Source organism: Paramisgurnus dabryanus, chromosome 6, assembly GCF_030506205.2.
Source record: "Paramisgurnus dabryanus chromosome 6, PD_genome_1.1, whole genome shotgun sequence".
NCBI lineage: Eukaryota > Metazoa > Chordata > Actinopteri > Cypriniformes > Cobitidae > Paramisgurnus > Paramisgurnus dabryanus.
The window spans coordinates 10,911,361-10,935,450 of record NC_133342.1 but is presented as its reverse complement, the minus strand read 5'-3'; the positions used below and the strand labels follow the sequence as shown (position 1 = coordinate 10,935,450).

At 36.3% G+C, this 24,090-nt stretch overlaps 1 protein-coding gene across 1 annotated transcript; it reads left to right on the top strand.

The window, feature by feature from the left end:
- The first annotated feature begins 21,432 nt into the window (after nt 1–21,432).
- On the top strand, nt 21,433–23,267 carry foxl2b (forkhead box L2b). Its single transcript, XM_065262062.2, has 2 exons — nt 21,433–21,709; nt 21,821–23,267. Exon 2 carries the CDS (start codon nt 21,823–21,825, stop codon nt 22,702–22,704), a length of 882 nt encoding a protein of 293 aa, XP_065118134.1. The 5' UTR covers nt 21,433–21,709; nt 21,821–21,822; the 3' UTR covers nt 22,705–23,267.
- The last annotated feature ends 823 nt before the right edge of the window (nt 23,268–24,090 follow it).

Sequence of the window (24,090 nt, the reverse complement as noted above, 5' to 3'; positions counted from 1 at the left end):
CATTACGTCAAGAAGTCACAGAGGACGAACACGAAACTCCGCCCCAGTGTTTACAAGCGTCTTGAAAGAGGACCGTTCCTACGTTGTTGTATGTCAACTGATACTAATTAATGTCTTTGTGTCAGTTTATTGTTTACAAGGGTCCACAAATGTGCGTTTTATATATGTAACACGTGACCTCCCTACGTCACTACGCATTTACGTTAGGTCACGTCGGACCGGATCTAGACGAGAAGTTGTGGTTTAAAAGTACATATATTTTATCTTCTTGTCAAAAATGAAAATCGTTTCGCTAGATAAGACCCTTATGCCTCGTTTGGGATCGTTTAGAGTCCTTTGAAACTCCGTTGATAAAAAACTGTTACGTGTTGAGTTAAGTGTTAAGTGTTGGTGTCCATTAAAATGAGAAAAATCCTCAAAAAACATAATTTCTTCTGGACTGAACAAAGAAACACATCAACATTTTGGATGACATGGTGGTGAGTAAATTATCTGGATTTTTTTTAAGAAAATTGACTATTCCTTTAAGCCACCAAATGTTGACATCTGAGATATCCATCCTCATCTCAAGAGAATTTGTATGTATTTTACGAGTTGGCTCATTTGTTTAAATTTTGTACAAAGTGAATTGTACTAAAACGTACTATTATCATAAAAAACAATGAGGAGATCCCACCCCTAAACCTAACGTAACAGGGGCAAAAGCAAATCGTACTAAAGTGTACAAGTGTGGTCGTTCAAATTAGCCACGTTGTAAAATCTGTACAAATTACCATGAAATTACTTTGCATCATCACTTAAAGGTCCACTGTGTAGATTTTAGCGGCATCTAGCAGTGAGATTGTGAATTGCAACCAAGGCATAGAGAAGCTATGGTAGCCGCCAACATGTCTTTGTCTGAGATAACGTAGTGAGAAAAGGGGCTCTGCAGAACGGTTTGTCCATTTAGGGCTACTGTAGAAACATGGTGGTGCGAAATGGCGACTTGCATGTAAGGAGACCCGTGGTGTAGATAATAACGGCTTGGGATATAAAAACAATACAATTCATAATGTAAGGTCTTTATACATCACTTATAATATTATTATACAGGATTTCCCGCAGAATATTTGTTAGTTAAGGTGGTAAGGTTGTGCAGGTGGCCGGGCCGGGGGCGTGGCAATCAAAGGGGTGGGGCGTACACGTCATGATGAAAATATTTTTATTTAAAACACTCAAATAAAACTAAATTTTCAAGAAACTATGACAGAAAATGAACACATACTAGATTATTAATGAATTAAATGTTATAATAACAGGCTAGTTATCTTCCAGACATTGACGGACCATGTCTTTCTCTCATTTCGGCCATGTGGCGCGTGCCCGTTTGCACTGTGAAGTGTGTCCACGCTATTCTCCGAGACGCACTTGACGGCCTTTTGTGCAGCAAATTTTTTTTTTTGGACGACTTTGTTAAGGTGGTAGGGTATCCCAGCTTAGGTGGGTCGCCCGAACTGAAAAGTGCTGAGGGAAACCCTGATTATATTGCATTTCTGTCAAGAGATCTCACAAAAAATTACACATCGCACATTAACAATTATGATAAAGGTCTCTGCTTGGCATTTCTCAATTAATGCAATTGCTAAACAGTTTTTATATCCTGTATTTATGCCCTAAAGTTAATTTATAACAAATTTAAGTGACGTGCCACAAAAGCATTCTTTACAATGATGACCCAGAAGCATCATTTTTGGTTCCCCAATGAAACATTCAGCCAAAGTCTTAACAGAACCATTTTTGTAGTCTACAGAACCTTTAGTGTATAGGTGTATGTCATGTTATTTTGATTTATATAATTTTAAAAGGATGAAATATCATTTATCACTGTTTTAATGAAAGTTAGGGTTAGCAGTGGAATGCACGTTTAGATTTGTTTCTCCTGTATTTTATATCAAATTCTGTATTTGAGCCTCTCAAATCTCTTCACAACAAAACTCAACCCAATTAAAGTGACGGTGGAAACAGAAGCACTGTTAGATTGAATGAATGAATGAATTCCTTCCTCTGGCTTTTAACACAGCTGCTGTTGGGAGTCACTGCGGGCACTGGAGAGAGAGAGAGAGGGGGGGGGGGATGAGGGACATTTCACTTACAAAAACACCTGGGTGGGCCATAGATCCACAGCTGCTGGGAAGACCACAGACCGACACATCGAGCCTTTACATTTACAAATCAATCTGCTTAAACCCTGTTATGAAAACAGCAGGCGTACAGTGCGCTCACACTACGCAAATGTTGATGTCTTCACCAATTATCCCATAAACCAACCAATTAATCACGCTGCCCACATTTACTGCTGGTGTTAAACTGTTACCCCTCAAAAAAATGTGCCATAGTGCAGTGAAGGTTTCAGATTAATGCCTGTGGTGTTCTTCACAAAATACCATGCTGCAAGAGATCACCGTGGTAAATATAGTTTCGTTATATTAACATGGTACTCCAAAATGACTACTGTTGTTATGTCCAAATGAAGTGACGTTAAGCATGTCTAAATAAACATGCTATTACCAAACAATAGTAACAGGTTTTGGCACATAGTTGTTTTTAAAGTAACTCTGCTCATTTAATATTCAGGCTTTTTTGTTGAGAGTGTTTCGAACTCATTCACTATTCCAAATAGCCGCTTATCTGGCATTGATCTGTATCTGTCGGGGAAGCCCAAGATGCCCACCTCTGAATCCAGACGAATCTGGAGGTCTGTCACGAATACCAGCATGTGTGGACAGAGCTCAGGCACTGAACCCAGCAGTTCACACCCACCTCCAACCCTTATCACCTGCATCACATCCCCTCTCTGATGTGAACCCGAGGAGGTGGGCTTACCTCCTTTAGAAACGTACCGTCGCTTTTGTTCTTATGTTCACTTATTTTCGTTGATTCATACTGAATCGGTCACAGCCAGGGAGTGTTTGAGTTGAGTCATGTTAATCTAAGGGGAATTTTCTCAAATTGAAAGAAAGGATGAAGGTGCGTTGTCTACAAGCGTACATATTCACAATCTACATGCTTATAGTTATCTTTATAAGAGATTGATTTGTAATGGTCTACATAGCAAGTGATGCAAAACGGCACTTCTCATATGAGGTGAGACTATTGATTTTAATCTGGCAAGTGAATAATGCAATATTATAATAAGCATAAAAGCATTTGAAATCAGGAAGATTTTTCATCTGCTTTTTTTAAACCAATAACTTGACTGTGTGTTTCCAGCCTGATCTCACGAGAATTCGTACATATTTTACGATTTGGCTAATTCGTATAAATTAATATGACGTTAACTGTAAAAAAAATGTACATTATCATAAAAAACCATAACGAAACCCATCCCATAACCCCAACGTCACAAGGTCAAGGCAAATCGTACAAAAATCTACAAATGTGGTGGTGTGAATAATACGAATAAGCCACCTTGTAAATACATATGCATTGCCATAAGATAGCGTTGGTCTGTCATAGGGCTGTGCAATTAATTGGTTTTGATTTTTTTATTTCAATTTTTGATTCAAACAATTACAAAAACAAGATAATTGAGGTAAAACAATTATTGTGCGATTAAAATATATATTGCATGCTGCTGGACCGCTTTGATACGTATTGCAACACTTACTTAATAAAAAGTTTAATAAATGCTTATGCTTAAAATAAATGTTTTTAAGGTCACAGAGTAATCGAGATTATTTTTTTTTTACCAAAATAAGTGATTATGCCCATAATCGAGCAGCCCTAGTGTTACATTTTTTTGCATTGATTTTGGGGGGGGGGGGGATAAGTTGTCATCATATTTACAAATTCTTAAAAACGACTTTAAGAAGACTTAAGTGACTGCCCAACAACCTTATTTAAAATGAAAACTGTCCTGAGCTTCAAACACAATCTCGTACGTATTTGTTGCAACATTCGTACCATTTGCTTTCTCCCCGTTTATCAGTTTTGTTTAGTTATAATAATCATACGTTTTTTTTACGATTCACCACCTCGTAAAATATGTACCAATTTCTGTGAGATCAGGCTTGAGCTTCCAGTGAATTGAGAAACACATTCCTGATTGTCTTTCAGGCAAACGCCACGCATCAAATTTCATTCACTCTGACCAAAACAATGCAGTGGCCCTTTACGACGACATTGTGAATATAATTACTAAAGATCACTGCAGTCTCCTGTTTGTCTATCTGAATGATTTTTTGGTCCGGTTGAATCAGTTTGCATTAATCAGCAGACGTTGCGGTGACACATCAGCTCTGATCGGACTCCTGAGTGAGATAATGCGGCCCATTTCTCCTGAAGCTCAGGGCAGAGTCAGCAGAAGGACTCGGAGACGCTGGGCAGGTACAAACAGGCCCATAGGGGAGAGAGAGAGAAAAAGAGAGAGAGACACATACACACATTCCTCTAGTTATCTTCTCTCAGTGGGTTATTTATCTCTTCTCATCTCACTGTGAAGCTCTGTGCTGTGATATCTCCAGCGCTTTCTTTCTTTGTTTCTGTCTGTCTCAACACATTCACATGTCTTGTTTTTCCCTTATTATATCATGTTTTGCTGTTTGTTTAGTCAACGATCTCTATTACTGTCACTGTAATTGTGAGAATAGAAGAACAGTGCTTAACTTACAGTATTTGTTTCAGATGAGCTGTTGAACTGTTTTTATCCTAAAAGAGGCAAAAAATAGATTTACACTAAAGTAGGAATTCGAGTCCTATCTACTGTAGATCAGCCAGAGGAAAATTGTATTGGTTTCTTAAGAGACATGGTAGACATTGACTTACTGTAGATGTTTTACTTAAAATTGCTTAAAGAGATACAAATAGGGATAAAAAAAATGTATAGCGTAGGAAACATCTACTAAAGCATAAATGTTAAAAATTGGTAAAAATAAAAGAATTGTTGAAATACATTTGTAGTATGGAGCAATGTATGCCTGAGGAAGATCTTGTGATCGAAACATTGCAATAAATATTTTCATCTTTTGCAAGTTTATAGTGTGCATGAGATACCCTTTGTTTTTATATATATATATATATATATAGTATGGAGCTCTAAAATAATTTAGATTAATACACCTAAAACAAATTGACAGTGATAAGATCATTTACATCCACAAATGCTAATGATATTACACTATTAGGCCCTTTGTCATTATTTGTGACCCTGTACTAACGTTACATGGTGATATTTTTTATAAAATAATTCAGTTTAGTTTTTTACTGATGTTTGATTTGTTAGTTTAGGACTATATTTGAGATATACAACCATTTGAAAATCTGAAATCTGAGGGTGCAAAAAAGCTAAATTGCCTTTAAAATTGTCCAGATAAAGTCCTTAGTAGGGATGCTTAACGATTAATCTATAGCAGAATAAAAGTTTTTGTTTACATCATATATGTGTGTAAACTGTGTATCATAAATATGTATATATAAATATGCACACATGCATGTATAATTTTAAGAGAAAAAAATATTTATATATTAAGTATTTATATTTATATATATATAATATAAATTATACATAAATATACAAATGTATATATACATGTAAACATTTCTAAAATATATACATGCATGTGTGTACATTTATTTATACAAAGTTATTATACACAGTTCACACACATATATGATGTAAACAAAAACTTTTATTCTGCTATAGATTAATCGCGATTAATCGTTAAGCATCCCTAGTCCTTAGCAACACATATTACCAATGATAAATACATTTTTGAAATATTTATGGTAGGAAATTTACAAAATATCTTCATGATCTTTACTTAATATGCTAATGATTTTTGGCATAAAAGAAAAATCAGTCATTTTGACCCATACAATGTAGGCCTATTGTTGGCTATTGCTACAAACGGAGAGCATGTGCACCCTTGGATTTTAGAGCCAAGTGGATTTTGCATGCAACCTCAAAATAAATGAAGCATCTTTTCATCTGTTACTTTTAGGCAAAACCAGTTCCTCACTCTGTTATTTTTGCTGTTTTAATCATGTGCTTCATTCTGGACCTAATTAATTATTAATAAATTATACAAATCCAAACACAACAGAACATCGCTGGTGCCATTATTGTGCACGATTTTAATGCCTGATAAAATTAAAAAAACATCATAAACGCTTGCAATACTTTTAAAACACAGTTTTCAGTTTACCCTGTGTACAAAGATGATGGTTAAAAGTCCATTTCTAAATTTTTATATTCACCCCTAAAGGGGGGCGGTGAATCACATGTTTATGTGCAAAAATGCATTTATCTACCGGTACTAATTTTATATAGGTAAATGTTTTTTTAAAGTTGCATGTTTTCAATGCAATGCAATGCAATTAAATTGAAATGTTAAAATAAAAAAAAATGACAATCAAGATCTACTTACGTAGCATTCAAAGTTTCTTTTTATTCTTTTTGAAGTGTTGATCAATAAAGCCAATGTCTGACGTGACTGATGAGCGCATCAATGTAATGTTTAAATGAGTTGTCGGTGTAAAAGTGTATTTTTCACTCAGTTTTTCATTAATGTGTAAAATAGCAATTAAATTAACTTCTAAAGGCTTCTTACCTTTTTTGACTGTGTAGTCCATGAGAATATGACATATTAAAAGGTTTTAATGTATTTTGTTAATGGACGTTAATAGTTATGATTACAGTATGAAGTGTGTTCACTGTGCCCACTTAAAAAAAATTGCATGACACCCCAGTCTACAAATACTCGTGTGACTTATGACTGGTGCAGGGTCACAAATGTGTTGTGTTTACCTTCTTTTGTATCAAAGAATGGCATGTTTACAGTAATATTCACTTTTAGTATTGAAGTAGATCTCAGTGCACAAAAAATTCATTTACATTTTAACATTTATGCATTTGGCAGATGCTTTTATCCAAAATCATGCTAATGCAATGCTTTACAGCTGAGCTATACAATGTCAATGTCACCTTTATTTATATAGCACTATTCACACAACGCATGTTGACCAATGTGCTTTACATCGTTTCATAAAATAAAAAAGATAGGATAAGCCATGGCAAACAAATGTGTCTTAAGTTGTTTCTTAAAAATGTGTACCATGTCAGCATCTCTGATATCAATGGGTAAACTATTCCCATATACAGAAGCACATGCTTACATCAGTGATGTTGTTGTATGAAGTGTTATCGCTCAGAGGACAGTCTGTCAGATGATTGACACGGCAACTTATGTTGACATGAGAATTAAAAGGAGATCCTTTACGAGAAAGCGTGTCATGAAAAAACTTCTGTTTGAGATGACACATGTTAATGTTTATATATCAGCGGTTTTAAATCGGAAGACTTGTACTTGTAGCTGCGGTCTAATTTCCAACTTCCTTCAGAAATATGGGAGTTCTTCCCAAACACCATAACATTTCTTTGTACACCATACGATTATATGGACAACTTTTGCTAACTCAGATCTTAATGTGAATGAGCAACATTCATGAAACGCACATTTCTGTGGGAATGCGTTGTCAATTTAAGGTTTTTAAGCATTACACAGAAACGTGTTGTGCTTTTGCCCAGATGATGCAGGTCTGTTTATGCAGATCAGTATCTAACAATTAGCTTTTTCATTTCCATAAAGAAACCCTTACAGGAAGAGAGACAAAACCGTCAGTCAGATCATTCAAATGTGTGTATTGTGGGAAGATTTCATTGATGTGCTCTCAGCAGACACAAAGCCACTCGTTCTGTTGTCTGCTGTTCATCTCTCTGTTCTTCTCTTTGACACCTAAAGCCCCTGCTGTTCACCCTCATCTGCATCGGTGTCAGAAGATCGGTTCTGCTTATCTGTTTTTAACAATGCTGAAACACACCTGCAGGGTGGGAGGTCGGGGGCCGGGGTCACGTCTAAGCACGGGGAGGCAGAGCTTCACGCAGGTGCGAGCCGTTTTTGAGACGCTGCCTTACCTGTCACTCACCTGTTGTCTTTGATTTGAGCGAGCGCTTCGACGTTTCCTGTGCAGGCTTAACATTCCAGCAGCGAGGCCTCGCTCGAGCGAAACGTTAAAAGGGAAACCGAGTGCTCGAGGGCAGCGAGGGTTTCATCGTCTGCCTTGAAGAAACCATGCCGTGGCTCTTTGGGGATTAACGGTGGTTTGTGTCCTGTTGACCTCAGTAATGCGTACCTGGACATGCAGAAGTTATTGAGCCATGCCGTGTCACCATTTCTTTCAAAGAAGAACTAAAAACTTCCTAAAATATCCTAATATCTAATTTGCATTTATTAACAAAGTTTTTTTTAAAGTTTTGACACAGTTTTAGAGTTAAAGGGGACATATCATGAAGATCTGACTTTTTCCATGTATAAGGGCTATAATTGGGTTCCCAGTGCTTCTATCAATTTATAAAATGTGAAAAGATCAACCCAGTAACTTAGATTGGTAAACCATTCTCTGCAAGCACGTACAAAATTAGGTAATTGAAATGTCATAAGGGGATTTTATTATAATAACAGCACCCCTTAATCTGGTCTATCCTACCACGGCACTGACATTTAGTGCAGAGAGAATGAGAGAAAAAGATAATTGACAGCACAATTGAGTTTCAAATTCAACAAACCATCATTATGGTGATCAGTGTTTGCATTATTTGCTCATTTGCATTTTAAAGGACACACCATGCTATAATAAATGATTTATATGGTATTCTGAGCTAAAACTTCACATACGTACTCTGGGGACACCAAAGATTTATTTTACATCTTAAGAAAGTCATCCGAAATGTCCCCTTTAACACTGTCTCAAATGTTTCTCATTAAATTCTTCAATAGTACGACAAGCTATAAAAACTGACTGGCTTTGAATGAATCTGATGAGCTTGTTTCACTGATTTTGACCGCAGGATTTGGTATTTTGTCAAATCTGAGCACTGTTTAAGATATTATCGATGTGTCGTTTTCTTAAATATCCACTTGCCCTCACATCGCTGTCTAAGGCAAACAGTTGCGATATTAAAAAGATCTCAGTGGTGATTTATCTCGCAGCTGCTGTGGTGGAGTTGAGAATACAGGCGAGAGTCTATCAGCACCTGATAAACACGAGTGGGAGAGTTGAGGTTTCAAACAGCAGCCATCAGTGTCTGAATGTCGCCGTGTTCTCAGATAGAGACCGAGAACAGAGAGAGCAGGTCTCCGTGTCCCATAGAGATACAGCAGCTCGGACATCACGGGTAGGTCAGGAGACCGGGGCTAGTTGTCTTTGCGTTACTGTGAGGATCGTAAATCCTTTTGTCCTAAACCTCCAGTGTCATCATAAACACAGGACAGGAGGATTTGTCATAAATGTTGTGTTGGGGCAAGTTGTCACATTTAATTTAAATGTAATTTTTATGCAATTTATTAATTAAAATGTATGTGCATGTGCATCACAATAGGTTTGTGTTTCTTGTGTTAATATTTTTATTATTGCTATTGTTTGTGAGCTGTTACTTTTATATTGTGACACCATGCCCCGCAATACTAAAGTTGACAAACATCCTTTCAAAAAAGTAAACTTGCATGGTCTGTTTGACCAGATTAAAAGTGTGAAAATTGACCTTTTGGGTTATTAAAACATCACAAAAAGAACAAGAAAACATGATTGTAATTAATATACTTTATAATAATTTAACATTTGAATAAAATAATAATACACTGAAATTAAAATATTCAAATGTTATAAAGTAATAAGATATTTTTGTGTGTTGGGGGGGCTAATTTAATACAGTAAAATAAGGACTAGTAAAAGTTTTCTTTGTTCAAAATTTTAAATTTTCATTTAATTCTGATGTGATCTTGACAAGTTTTGTGCAAACAAACTCCTTTGTAAAAACATTTAGATACTGTAAAGTTTATTTTTCTCTCCGTCACCTTATTGTGTTTAGTAAGTGAAATGTTTTGTTACATCATCAGAGATGATAGCATATGCATGAATTATTTGAGGGTTTGTATTTTGTAAATACAACCTTATCTGTTTACAAGTAACTTGAAATGGAAACAAAGTGGATGTGTTTTGGTATAATTTGCAGGTTTTTTTGTATGTTATAAATAGCTGTGTGCTATATAGCGATGTGAGTCTGCTGATAAAGGCGCTGTAGGAATGTTAATATGAGACGAGTGTTGTGTCTACTGAAGAGCGGCATTGAACGACAACAATCTTACCTGATGCTTCTCGGTTACGAGAGACAGGCAGATTCTCTAATGAATGAACAAACCTATACTGCTATCATAATGTGTGTGTGACCTTAACAACTATAACAAATAAAAAAGCTCAAGTCACATTATTTGATTTTATAACTTCATAGGTCTTATCCTAGTACCAAAATAAAATGCACGTTTGAGCTTTCTTAAATTTACAGCCTGGTCTCACTGTTAAGGGGGACATTTTACTTTTTTAAGATAAAATAAATCTTTGGTGTCTCCAGAGTACATGTGTGAAGTTCCAGCTTAAAATACCCCAAAGATAATTTATTAAAACATGTTAAAATTTCCACTTTGTAGGTGTGAGCAAAAATGTTTTTGGGTCTGTCCTTTAAATTGCAAATGAGCTGATCTCTGTACTAAATGGCAGTGCCGTGGTTGGAGAGAAGATTATGGGGCGGTATTATTATAATAAGATTCTGACATCACAAGGGGAGCCACATTTGAATAACCTATTTTTGCATTGAATGGTTACTGAGACTAAGTTACTGGGTTGATCTTTTTCACATTTTCTAGATTGATAGAAGTAACAATGTAGAATTTAAAAGATATATTAAGCCTCTAATACAGTCCAAAACAGTTTATTAAAATCATCTATTATTAGAAATAAAAAGCATAACAGACAGACAAATGTAATCACAATAATTTATTTATTGTGAAATTTCAAAAGCAGAACCAAAAGTAGTTAAAATGAGGATGTGTTGCAGTCGTGGTCCCCTCTGGAGTTTATGAAGTACAGAAAAATATTAAAGTTATAAATCCACCAGAACATTAATCCAGCTTCTGTCTTTCAATGCACGCATTTCAAATTTCAAAAGTACATCGACTGAAAGACGGCAATGTCGCAAATTTGTGACGTAGTAGTCCCCAAGAGTCAATCAACTTTTAATATCACTGCCATAAAGCAATGTGTCGTAAAACTTCTTGAGGCGCAATATTTAAATTCATAACGAACGCAAGATTTGACGTTAACAGTCGCTGATAAAAACTGGGAACAAGATTGTTGGATAAAGGGCTAAATTTGGATCTGTTCCTCGCAATCGTATGAATTTAAAGATACAGATTACAGTGAATGAATAAAATTAACATCTTTGTAGTCTTGTTTAATATTGTGTAATTTTCTGAAAGTCATGAACATTTCATTAGAAGTAAACTGTCTTAAATAAATAAAAAATATGACTAAAAACATGTCATTAATAAAAGAAACTCCAGATCCCAAGATTTTAATATTTATGAATAGAAATGCGTACACATTTTTACGCCTGTAAAGCTGTTAATACGTAAATAATTATTAATTAACGTATTAGTCCTGTCAAATGTCAACACATTGATATTTTATGGTTCAGTATGTATGAAAACGTAAGTAAATGTACACTTTACGTAAAAATAAACACGTATTTTCATGAGATCACATTGATATTAAAAACATCTTGCACCGACATATATTAGTGTCATTGTTTTGTCTCAAGATGCACACCAGTATTGTTTTTTTAAGGTTCACTGTAAACCAGGATAAGTTGAGTTTACTTAAAAAATGAAGCAAACTTGTTGCCCTAAAAATGTAAGTAATGATAACTTAACAACTCGAGTAAAGTTTTCTCAAACATATAAGCTGTTCTTACAACAATTTTAAGTTGAATAGACTTAAAACCCTTAAGCTGGATTAGTTGACATTACTAGAAATTTGCAAGGAAACCTGTTGCACTAAATGACTAAACAGGTTAAGTTGTATTAACATAGATCATTTAGTTGGTGTAGCAGACAAATCAAGTTGCCAATTTAATCCTTTAAATTACTTGGGGAGTTATGAATGGTATTATAACACAAGATTCATGACTAACTTTAAGTCAATCATTGAATAAACGTGATTATCCACAGAAACACACACAAAAATGTGTTTTTGACCTGCATTGTCAGTACTGTGGAGAGAAAAACAATAAAATGTTCTGAACAGGGTTCATGTACAGAAACACTGATCTCCTGAATGGTGACTTCACAAAATTATAATTTACAACAAAGCTTAAACCTATGTGACATTTTATTAACAAATATATAAGTTTTTATTCTGTGAAAAAAAGAAAATAATCAAAATATTCAGTTGCAAAGGATTATGGGTATTCCTCACAACATGAACTAATCATTTTAAATTCAATGTACTTGAATGTTTTAGTTTAATGGATTTTGTACGCTTAAAAGTTAAATGAACTACATTTTTTAAGTATTTGGTCCAAAACTCAAATTATTAAGTGATGTTTACTTCATTGTTTAAGTAAATACAAAATATCTGGGTTAAGAGTGTTGTATAAACTACTTAAATGTAATATAGCTAAGGCCTAGTCCTGGATTAATCTAAACCCCAGGAAACTGACCCCATAAGTGCCAAAAAATAAAAACACAATTTGGCTTGTGTGTGTTTATGTTTGATTGAATTTATTTAGTATAGCCTAAATAAACATCATTACACATGTGCATGCATATATTTGCTAAGAACACAATTACTTTAATTATTATTACTAAATAAAAACTGCAAACTTGTGTGAGAGAAAAGAAATGACTGAATGATTCTGTAAGCTTCTCACTCAGTATACCATGATAAAGTTTAGCTTTAGGATTTTTTTCCTGTAGTAGTGTTTGTGGTTTTGTCGCTGTGAGGGTACCGCGTGGCCTTATGGGTAATTGGCTTTCACACAGGGTTGTGTGAGGTGCAGACAGGAGGAACTGGGTCCTTTACCATTATCTCACGTTATCAGTTGGGTGAGACAAAACACAGAAGTCTTCACATGGGTTCAGGGGGTCTTCTGCAGTCCGACATGCTTCAGCTGACAATGAGAAAGAGTGCGTCTGAGTGTGTGGATGTGATGAATCACCCTGAAATCTGCAGAATATGAAAAGATTTGTGAATTCCTGTGGACATGTTGATTCTTCACACAACTATTTGAAAGCGTTTTTATTTTAACTATTCATTTAAAATCTAGTAAAGAAACGCTGCTTGTCTGAAAATCCTTTTGGGTGCTGTGTGGCCTTATGGGTTATCGTCTCTCACATGCACAGACACTTAGAAGGCAGCTGTCTATGTAGACCGTATACATGAAGGTGGCTCACTAGGGTTTGAAACAGAGCATGTGATGCTGTTTGCTATAGTCATGTGTTGTGAAAGAAAGCGTTACCTTCCCTCGCCGACTCGCTCCGTTCTCATCTGTCACTCATTACCAAAGGCTTCGTCTTAATCTCTGCATTTGTTTGTTTTGCTTAACACGGGGCAAAGCCGTGTCACGGCCCGAGAGAGGGACGCCCACAAGATGGAGCAGGGCGACAGGAACCTGCCGCTTCTGCGTCTGGTTAACAACGAAGGTGTTTGTTTTTCTTACCTCTCTTTCCTTCTTTTCTTTCTCTTCCTCTTTCTCTCCAGGAGGGACGTGTGTTGCCGGTGTGCGGTGGGCAGCGTTAGCGTAGGATCTGTGGCCTTTCTTAAAATCAAACCCTTGTTTGTGTTTCCTTTGATTGAGAACACATTGGCTCGGACCAAGACCGCTGGGGTACGTCTCTCCGGGTCACCCTGAGCCCCTTCCTCTCCTTAGAACCGCGGCGGGTGCGGGTCGCTTCGGGGGCCGCCGCGTGACCCCCGAAGAGAGGTCCTGCAGGGAAGTAACCCTTCGCTGGCTTCAAAAGGGGGTGACCTGTTTGCCACCGGCCGGCCCTGATCCCCGACTTGCACCCAAATACGGCGGCCCCCCTTTGACAGACGGGGCCCGAAAAACATGAGCTCCAGTGGGCTTGAGTTACTGCACTACTAACTCGATGAGAATGTTAACAAGACGTTAAATCACAAAAATATTGTGTGAATATGTGAAATATCATCATTTGCTGTAAATTGCTCAGCTACAGCCTGATCTCACAGGAATTTGTGCATATTTTACGAGTTCGTATGAATTTGCACAATGTGTATGAAAAAAATTGAAACTCCGCCCCTAACCCAACATCACAGAGGGGAAAGCAAATCATACAAAAACGTACCAATGTGGTCGTATGAATTAGCTTTGCCGTAAAGCGTGTATATATTTATCCATATTTTACCCAACACAGGATTTTTAGAGGAGTGTATGTAAATGAAACTGCAGAACGTTTCAAACTGCATCTTTGTATGTTGCGTTTTAATTTATTGACTCCCAGTTATCATCTCAGAAATACATTGGCTTTGCATATTAAAATACATTTTGTGAAAAGGCATTTCGTTCGTTTTTCAAATATTGGAGTGGAAATAGAAGTCACGTTGAGCTCATTGTCTTCCATGTATACATACAGCAGAAACTGTTAGTTAGCCATGGACGTATTGTTGTGTGTTTGAGACTAAAACAGAGAGAGTGAATAGTTTTGAAAAAATATATAAAGTGATCCATGTGCCGGAGGGTTTAACTTCCCTCAGGAAGAGCGATGTGGAATTCAACATAAACAGGACGCTGAAGCGCGAGTCTTTGACATCACATTCTGCACCATGAACATGCACTCATATCATAGCCAAGACATGGACATTGGTTTAGTATCTGTACTTTATCAGGGGTTTTCTTTGGAAAACATACTTCACTACATTCCAAAGCATAATATCAGACTTTTACTCCACTACGTTTCATAAAGACTTAAAGTAGCATACTAGATTTGTAATGTACTTGAGTAAATGTAAAAAAGCACTAGATTTTAAAGCTCACATAACACACGCTGTTTCTGCATTTCTGATATTAATCTGGAGTACCTATGGAGTAGTATGACATCCTTTATATCTCCGAAGAGTCTTTAGTTTAATCAGATTTATAAAAGAAAGATTAGCTTTACCGAATCTTTCCGATAACGTACGAAAAAATGAAGAAGGAGGAGTTACTACCACAGGAGGAGCGAGTACGAGTCATGCAACACTGTTTTAATTTATGATTCACTACATGTTCGTGTCATTTATAATATGCACGCGCCTATTTCCAACATAAGACAGAAGTCTTGCAACTCATGACCCGGTTGGGACTTTTCAATGAAATCCAGCGCATCAAACACACACGCAAAACTCCGCTGTTCCCCGGATAATAAACTATATCCATTGTTTCCATAAGGCTGACTTTCTTCTCCTAACCAAAAACACACTCTTCTTCTTTCGTGCCATTGTTGAGTTTTGAAATTAAACAAAGCTGTCGTGTGATGTGATGTTTGTAAGTTCGAGCGTCTCCCGCTGATTGACGGGTGGGCGGGGTTTTCCAGGGAAAGTGCACATAAAAAGAAGTGATACATATAGAAACCCTTGAAACGTCAACTTTCCGAAACTTGTACGAACCCTGGCGAAGTGCATTCGGCACAGAAATACTCTGTAACATGACCAAATGCTTTTTTGACACTTTGCCAACGTTTAGCATGAGGAAACAACTCTATAACTGTGTTAATAAGTCAGAATGCATGAAATACCATTAAATGTAATTTGATATTAGCATGAATTTTAGTGGATTAAAAGAAATATGAGTGTAATAAAGTAAACGTTTGCCAAAAGAAATATACTATAAGGATAGATACTTCAAGATGTACTTAAAAATTCTTCACTGTCTTCTGTGAATGAAATCTTTCTTGTATCTTAAAAAGATCAAATTGAGATGTTTTCATGAGTCGTCTTTTATTCTGGGAGTAAAGACCCCAATAATCTTAAGTGTTTCAAACTGCAGGGAGATTTGCAATCAAAAGTCAAGTGATCTCAGTATGAGCCTAATCATTTCTCATCACGTTCACCTAAGATTAATTGTCTTGTGTCGTGGGTCTATTGTTATTTGTCTTAATGAATTTGATGATAACCATCTGAAAAAAATAATGCTGATTCCTAAATGAATGGTATCTGAGAACGTCTTCAAGTTTTTAAGTTATGATTGAGAAGCTTAAGTGTTTTTTTATTGTGTAATCCTTTATGGTTTAGTAATGACAGAAGATTCAGTGGTGTTTCTTATATTTCTGAAAAAATGATTTTTGATGTCATGTGACAGAAAAGAAACATACACCTGTTGATGATGGATTTCACTGTCTGATGCAGAGAAACAACACAGAGCACATGTAAGCCGTTTTTGTCTGCTATTACAATACCATGATGTTAATGAAGAAGGCTTTGTAAATGTGTGTTGGACAATTGTTGTGAGAGAAGATTAGGCTTATTCAAATGCATTTCACATGACATCATGATTATCTTTCAATACATTTCTGCAGTAGCACATAGACTACTTTTCCCAAATGATTTATTTAAACAACATATACCAGGATGAGAAATAAATAGTTAAACGGTTTATAATTTAAAATGAAGTGTGTTAATTAGTGTAGATCACAAATATCAACTTTAACTAAAACAATATGAAATAATTTAAAATAACATATAAAATACATTTAACTTTATGGATAAAGAGCAACATGTAAGGATTTGCAGACATAATTCCCTTGCACTCGGAAGAGAGGAACATCACTGACCCAGTGGCAAGGGGTCAGGGTGGCACTGCCCACTCAAATTGACGGCTGGCCCACCCAGCTAAAAGAGACACTAAATATTTTTGTGGAAAAGCAGAAGAAATCACACATTAATGATAATAATCTCTTAAATAATAATTGCTCAAGTACGCATCATTCAGGAATAACTAGCCTATTTATGTAGAAAGTTTATAATTTGCATGTGTTTCTCTCCTTGCAAATGTTAATTTAAGCCATTTAAAACAATCTGAGCGCAAGAAGATGTTAATGTGAGCTGTTTTTTTGTACGCACAGACGCACACTCACACAAAAGCGCGGGCACGGTGAAAAGCACACAAACAATATGCGCTTGACAGGACACTTACGCGCAAAATAATCTCGAAATACCACAGTCTTTGCAAGTCATGTCTTAAAGTGAACGCAAACAGTTTATGAAGAAATCAGATGTGTGTCAGTATATGGATCCGTGCTTATTCCGTCTTAAAGTGGCAGTAGCTTCAAAAAATCTGCTTATGTTGCGTCATTATGTTAATCAACAGCAGACAAAAGAAAAATCACTTCTGTAACTTTAAAAAGATTAATTATATTTCATTTATAGACTGAAGAATACAAATTATTATTTATTTGATTATATTTTTCTATATACTACTGTTATACTTTATTTGTAACATTGCTCTTCTTATTTCATATGCTTATAATTTCTTGATTTGTTGATTTTATTTTCCTTTTTTGGCTGACAATTATTCGATCCATCACTCAAAAAACGTGTAATCCGTTTAACCACTACACAGCAAAATCACAAGTGTTAACTGTGCACTGCAAGTGGGTACCACCATGCTTGTAAACTTATTTAATTTGAGAGTAGACATTGAGGTCCATCCTATTTCACCAAAGTTCACTCAGTTTAAAATTTCTGGCCTCGCCTATTGTGTTGCATAATGTGATCGTTTGGAAGACAGTTGCTGATGACAGCAATGAAAAACAAAGTTATTTTCTCTTTATCTGCAGGACTCTTTATGTGCCGGACCCTTTAAGAGAGTAACGCGTTATCCTATCCTGTGTTGCGTGCTGTTAGTTTCATTACGTGCACGTGCGGTTCCTGGTCTCCCTATCACTTCATTTCACCCTTTGTTATTAATACTCATTTATCCTTGTAGTTAGCTAAATATTCCCTGTTTAACCTCGCTGGCCCAACAGACGCACGACAATTGCGTCATCACAGCAGGCTTTGCGCCACTCTCTGTTCACACGGACGCGCTCCAGGATTTATTCCCCTCACTTATGATTCCTCAGTGTTTCACTGGGTGCTGTAGAATCTTTCATTCTTCTAGGCTAATTATACGTCTAATAATTATTAAGGTACTGTTGTATGTGTATGGTTTATATTGTAATATGTATGCTAGTAATTTTCGTAATGGAAGAGGATCGAGTTTTATGTGAAATTTATTTCCATAGCGCCATATAAAATTTGGCATTGTAGCAAAGCAGCGTTACAATAAATGCATATAAAATTTATTAAGGCATAAAAATGTGTATACAAGAGATTTATAAAATGTGGTCTCTCTGGAAATTACCGAATGTTTTTCTGTGTGAATCCAGTCAAACAGTTTGCAGTCAGTCATTATCATTTTGTCAATTTTGTGTGTTGTCCCAGGAGTTTGTGTCTTTTTAAAAGTGTTTCAGACAGTGGCATTGTGAACTTTGGTAAAGTGCACTAGCCTGTAAAGTTCAACACATTCACCTGCTTCCAGACAGAAACAGAAGAGCAGAGGTGAGACAGAAATAGCTCGCGTGAGCGCGTTTCCCCCGCTGGATCAAAGGCGCGTGTGTGCGGCTGCGCGCTCCTGATAAAGATCAAACCTTAAACCTGTGTCCTGGCTGCTCGACGGTCTCTTCTCCTCGCTCATTTCATATCCGATGTGTGCAATATAAGTTACATAAATCATAAGCAGATATGCGTTAATAAAGAAGGTGTGATGATTTTAGCATGGGCTGTGAATTTAAAAAAAAAAATTAATTTCTGTAAGATTTCAAGAATTCTGTCAGTTCTTTAAAGTGAATTAATTTATGTGTTAATATAAAATAATATATGCGATATAACTACAGCGATTAAAAACATTTTATATTTGAAGAGTTTCGTTGCAAAACGAGATAACTCCGATTTTAAAATTTTCAGAAATCTAGTTTTTTTGGTTGTGCATTCCAATAAATATCAATTCAACTGCAGTTGGTTTGTTTCGATTTAAACCTTCTTAACTTAAAAAATACAGCTAAGTAGCACCAAAAAACAAAATAATAACATGATAACATAATAATAAACATGTTTTGACAAAAATGTTAAAAACGGAGTTATCTCGTTTTGCAACGAAACTCTTCATTTTGGTTATATCTACAAATCAACATATATTTTATGATACTTTAACTTAGAAAAACAAGTAGAATCTTTTTTTAAGTAATTTTAACTTATCGCAGTTCAAAACTTAAAATAGTAGGTTGAATTTACTTGCAAAACCAAGTTGTTTTAACTACATGCATCTAGAAAATGGCATCTACATTAAAAAACCGTTTACAAATAATAATAAAAAAATAATGTTAAAGAGAAAATCTCTTAAAATAATTGTTATTGTATGCATGTAAATGAGTTGTGTATAATGAGCTCACCGTTTGTATAGTGCTCTTAACACTGCTGAAGTCAAAGCAAAATTAATGACCTATTTCAACAGTGTGAACTGCCAGATTTTGTTATTTCATTCAATTATTGAATTATTAGTGTTTAATATTTACATTTGTATGAGTGGAGCTGTGCAGATGGAGTCATTGGTGTAATGTATTATAATGATTTGACAGGAGGCTTGTTAGCAGAAGAGCTTAGAACTTCCCATTCGCTTCCTCTGGGTGATAAGAAAGGAAAACAGTCTCCGCTTTTAAAACAGAAACCCTGAGCACCTCCAGGAAGAGCCGAGCGGCCCTTTGGGTTTTGTAATTTAAGGCAGAGGTCAATCCTGGGTTTTACAAAGTAAGGAAGGCCCTCCGCCCCTATAATGCACCATCAGGTCAGCTTCTCAAATAAGAGTTAATTTTGTCTTTTAAATCACATACTGTTAAAAAAAAGGTTCAAAAGGTTTTCTTTAAAGATCATTTTAACAATAGTTTTTAAGTTGACAGGAAGGTTATTTGAGATTAAAACATTTCTTGGTGTATTTTTAAAGGTTTGACGTATTGGGTAGTTATGGGTTCTTTAAAACACCTGTATGTTTAACTAACTCGAATAAAACTATAAATTGTTGTGTGTGGAAGGTTCTCATGGACGTCATAATGTTTTCTTTAACTTTTTGATTGCATTAATTTAAACATCTCCGTTTAAAAGGTATTAATAAATTACTAACTCATCAAGTCCATGTTAGAAGTTCTTAAGGCCCTGTTATCAGATCAGAGATCTCGAACCTTCCTTGCCCAGTCGATTTAAAACTACAGAAACACTTTTAGTAAATGTTGTGAAGATGTAGGCAGTAAGAGATGATGTTGTAACTGTACAGCATTAGTTTAAATGAATGTCATCAGGTCCGGGTGTCCCACTGACCCCGCGCGCTGCATTCTTGCACTTTGAACCACAAACATCCTTCTTTCAAAGAGTTTGGCAGGATGTTTGGAGATGGCTGTGCATTATATCTATTTTATCTCGGTTTTAAATGTAACCCCCTGGATTGATTCTGCATCATGTGTTTGTGCTAAACCTCCGCATAACGATTTGACGCAAATATTGTGTGTCATGATCGAATAGCACTTATTAATGTAATAAAATATCTATTAAAATAAACAAGGCCTGCTGTAAATTGTCACATCTTTTAAGAAGGACAATCAAATGTCATTTTAATGTACTGTATTGCTTGAATGTATTGCTTGGTGTTAACATGAAGTCTATTTTGCGCACACACATTTGGCTACGTTGTTTCTCTTTTTAATTGCAGCGCGGCGTGAAGGAACCGCGGGTTCTGTTGACGTACAAAGAAGACACCTGTTACACCTGTGCTGAGAGAGAGAGAGAGAGAGAGAGAGAGAGAGAGAGAGAGAGAGAGAGAGAGAGAGAGAGAGAGAGAGAGAGAATGTAAATGGAAAAGTATGGGTGATCAAACACTTGATATTTCTATCTTGAAATCATGCGTAGATAATTAACTGTGTAAATATAGGATAATCCTAATGGTGATTAATTTGAAATAGACTCGAATAGACATCATACCCAAGATTACTTTAAAATTAAGATTATTTGAGTCCATTAGATGTAGTTTGCAATAAAGCTGTACTATGGTGTGATTTTCTGGGCTTTCTGAGAACCTTTACCTAAACAAACAACATAAACAACAGTAAAATAATCAATAATAATCTATTGTATTAATAGCCTATATTTTCTGTACGTGGTCGTATTTTTTTAGGTATTTAGTTCATAAATTTCCATTTATTAGCTCTTCGAATGAGATAACTCATTAACTAAAACTAAAGCAAAACATTAAATAAATAACCATACATATATTTACGATATAATATTTAATATTTAATCGTTTAATTTTCTAAACACTTTCAAATAAAGATGGTTGAATACAAAAATAAATAATAATAAAAACAAGACGTTGCTATGACAGCCTGAAGGTTAAACGCACGATAGTAAATATCTGATCAATCAAATGAAAATAAACGAGTAAATGTGACATTTTTGTGGAAAACACTTCCTGTAAATTCATCGTTCGAGTTGTTTGTTAAAAGTGACGAAAGCGGAACATGATGAGAACATTAGTGAGCTCGTGACGAAAGCAAAGTTTCGTCTTTCACAAGAGAGGAAAAAAGTCGCAGGATCATCCAGAAGAACCCAGAGATCACAGCGACAAAACTCGAGAGTGCGCGCGAGAGAGGAGCTCGTATTTTACACACAGAATATTCACGAATATTATCATCATCATCATCATCCTATGGATCTGCTGACCTGATGCTCGAACCAAAGATCCAAAGGACCTAAATATCAGGTACGTGCGTTTATAGTCCCGTTATGATCTTCCCACACACAGATGTAAGCCAACTTGATTTGTGTTTTCATTTTTTTGTTTTGATGTTTTGCTTTTGTTATGTGTTTGAAGTGATGGCATCTTACCATAGCTTAGATGATGACGCAATGGCTCTGATGGTCCACGACACCAACACGGTGAAGAAAGAAGAATTTGTCAAAGATGACTCGGTCCAAGAGCAAAACACGGAGAAAGTGGATCCGTCGCAGAAGCCGCCGTACTCTTATGTGGCTTTGATCGCTATGGCCATCCGAGAGAGTTCGGAGAAGAGACTGACTCTGTCCGGTATTTACCAATATATCATCACCAAATTCCCCTTCTATGAGAAAAACAAAAAGGGCTGGCAAAACAGCATTCGACACAACCTGAGTCTGAACGAATGCTTCATTAAAGTTCCCCGGGAGGGCGGCGGGGAGCGCAAGGGAAACTACTGGACCCTGGACCCGGCCTGCGAGGACATGTTCGAGAAAGGCAACTACCGGCGGCGCAGGCGGATGAAGCGGCCGTTCAGACCGTCAGTGGCTCACTTCCAACCGGGCAAATCTCTCTTCGGTGGAGATGGATACGGCAGCTACCTCTCGGCTCCAAAATACATCCAGTCGGGCTTCATGAACAACAGCTGGCCGCTTGCGCAGCCGCCGCCGATGACCTACGCGTCCTGTCAGATGGGAAACGGCAACATGAGTCCCATTAAAGGACTGTCCGCTCCGTCGTACAACCCGTACAGCCGAATGCAAGCCATGGGCCTGCCGAACATGATGAACTCGTATAACGGCATGGGTCACCATCAGCACCAGGCGCAGCAGTTGAGCGCGTCACCGGCTGCGCCATCACCGGTACCGTCCAACAGCGCGGCGGGTTTACAGTTTGCCTGCTCTCGACAGCCGAGCGAGCTGTACTCTTACTGGGACCACGAGGCCAAAAACTCCACATTACATTCTCGGATTGACATCTGAAGCTGATTCCAACAGCATTTCAGGGGATGTTAATGGCCTGACATCGGAGTGCATGTACTTTTCTTTCGCTTTTCCGATGGGCAGAGTTTCTGTTTTACGCATCCAAGGTAAACAGGGTAAACTTTTGTTGCTGACCGACAAACATTACGAGGCTTAAATCCAGTGTTGCATACAGACAAGAGATTTGAACTATTAGTTGGTTAACTCTGTTGGACTGCATCGATTTTTTTTTTTAAATCATTAGTTTGTTCAGTTATTGTTTTACTTCATCAAGTCTTGATATGCCATTTCAAGATGAGTTCATACACATTGTCTCCAGTTACAGTATTGAAAGTGTATTTGTTCAAAAGAGGACGGTGATAAAAACAGACAATTTTCGATGGGTAGTTCAGTAGATTTGCAAGATTGTTCGGGGACCATTGTAAATTTTACATTTTGGATTGTCAGACCAGCACTTATTTTCTATTTGCTTTTAATAAACTGTTTTCTCTACAAAATGTCTTCGTAGATACCCGATGCATGAGCGTTCATTTTGATATCTGTAGATTTGGAGTCAAGTTGCAATGTCGGGTGAGAAATAAACAATAGAAAATAGTTATAAACTAAGCAAAAAAAAAAAAAAACAGTTATAGTTGAGTGCTTATGTTGAGTGGCTATAGCCTAATCTAAAATGTGATTATAATTGATAATATTAGGCCAAATAATTTTTTTCGCTATTAACAAACAGATGTAGGCCTAATGCAACTCAAGTTACTTAAAATGTTTACTAGGAAACAGTTGTTTAGGGGCTTCATTTAAAACAACAAATGTTACATCGTTTTGAAAACATTTAAAATAAATATTGGTCGCAGAAACATTTTGTTTTCGACCAAACGTCTGACAGACACAAAAACATCGTTGAAGTTTGACAACTGATCTGTTAACTACAACAAAACTATTTAATTTTTTTCTCAGGCAGATATTTCAGTCGTGTAGCCTAACTCCTTTCAGACTGAGAAAAACTTAAGATTAAAGTAAAAAATATATATAAATCCCCGTAGGCCATGCATGTCAGTTTTTCTGGCGGTTCCGTACGCATGCTGTTCACATGAAGCTCTTTTCGTCTCATGTCAATCGAAAGTATTCCTCATGTATATAATTTTAAGATGTTAATTCATATTAAAGTGTTAAAAGCTTGTGACAGCTGTGACTTTAGACTACGCAATGAAATTAAAAGGATACTCCACTGAGTGTAATTATAAAAACTATAGCCCCAGTGTAAATGGGAAATATTTTATTCGTTATGTTCTATGTATTGTTATGACCTAGTAATATAAAAAGTGTATTATTATAAAGTATAAACAAGCTCAGTGTGACGGGCACAAAAGTCTTTCATCGTCTTTATCG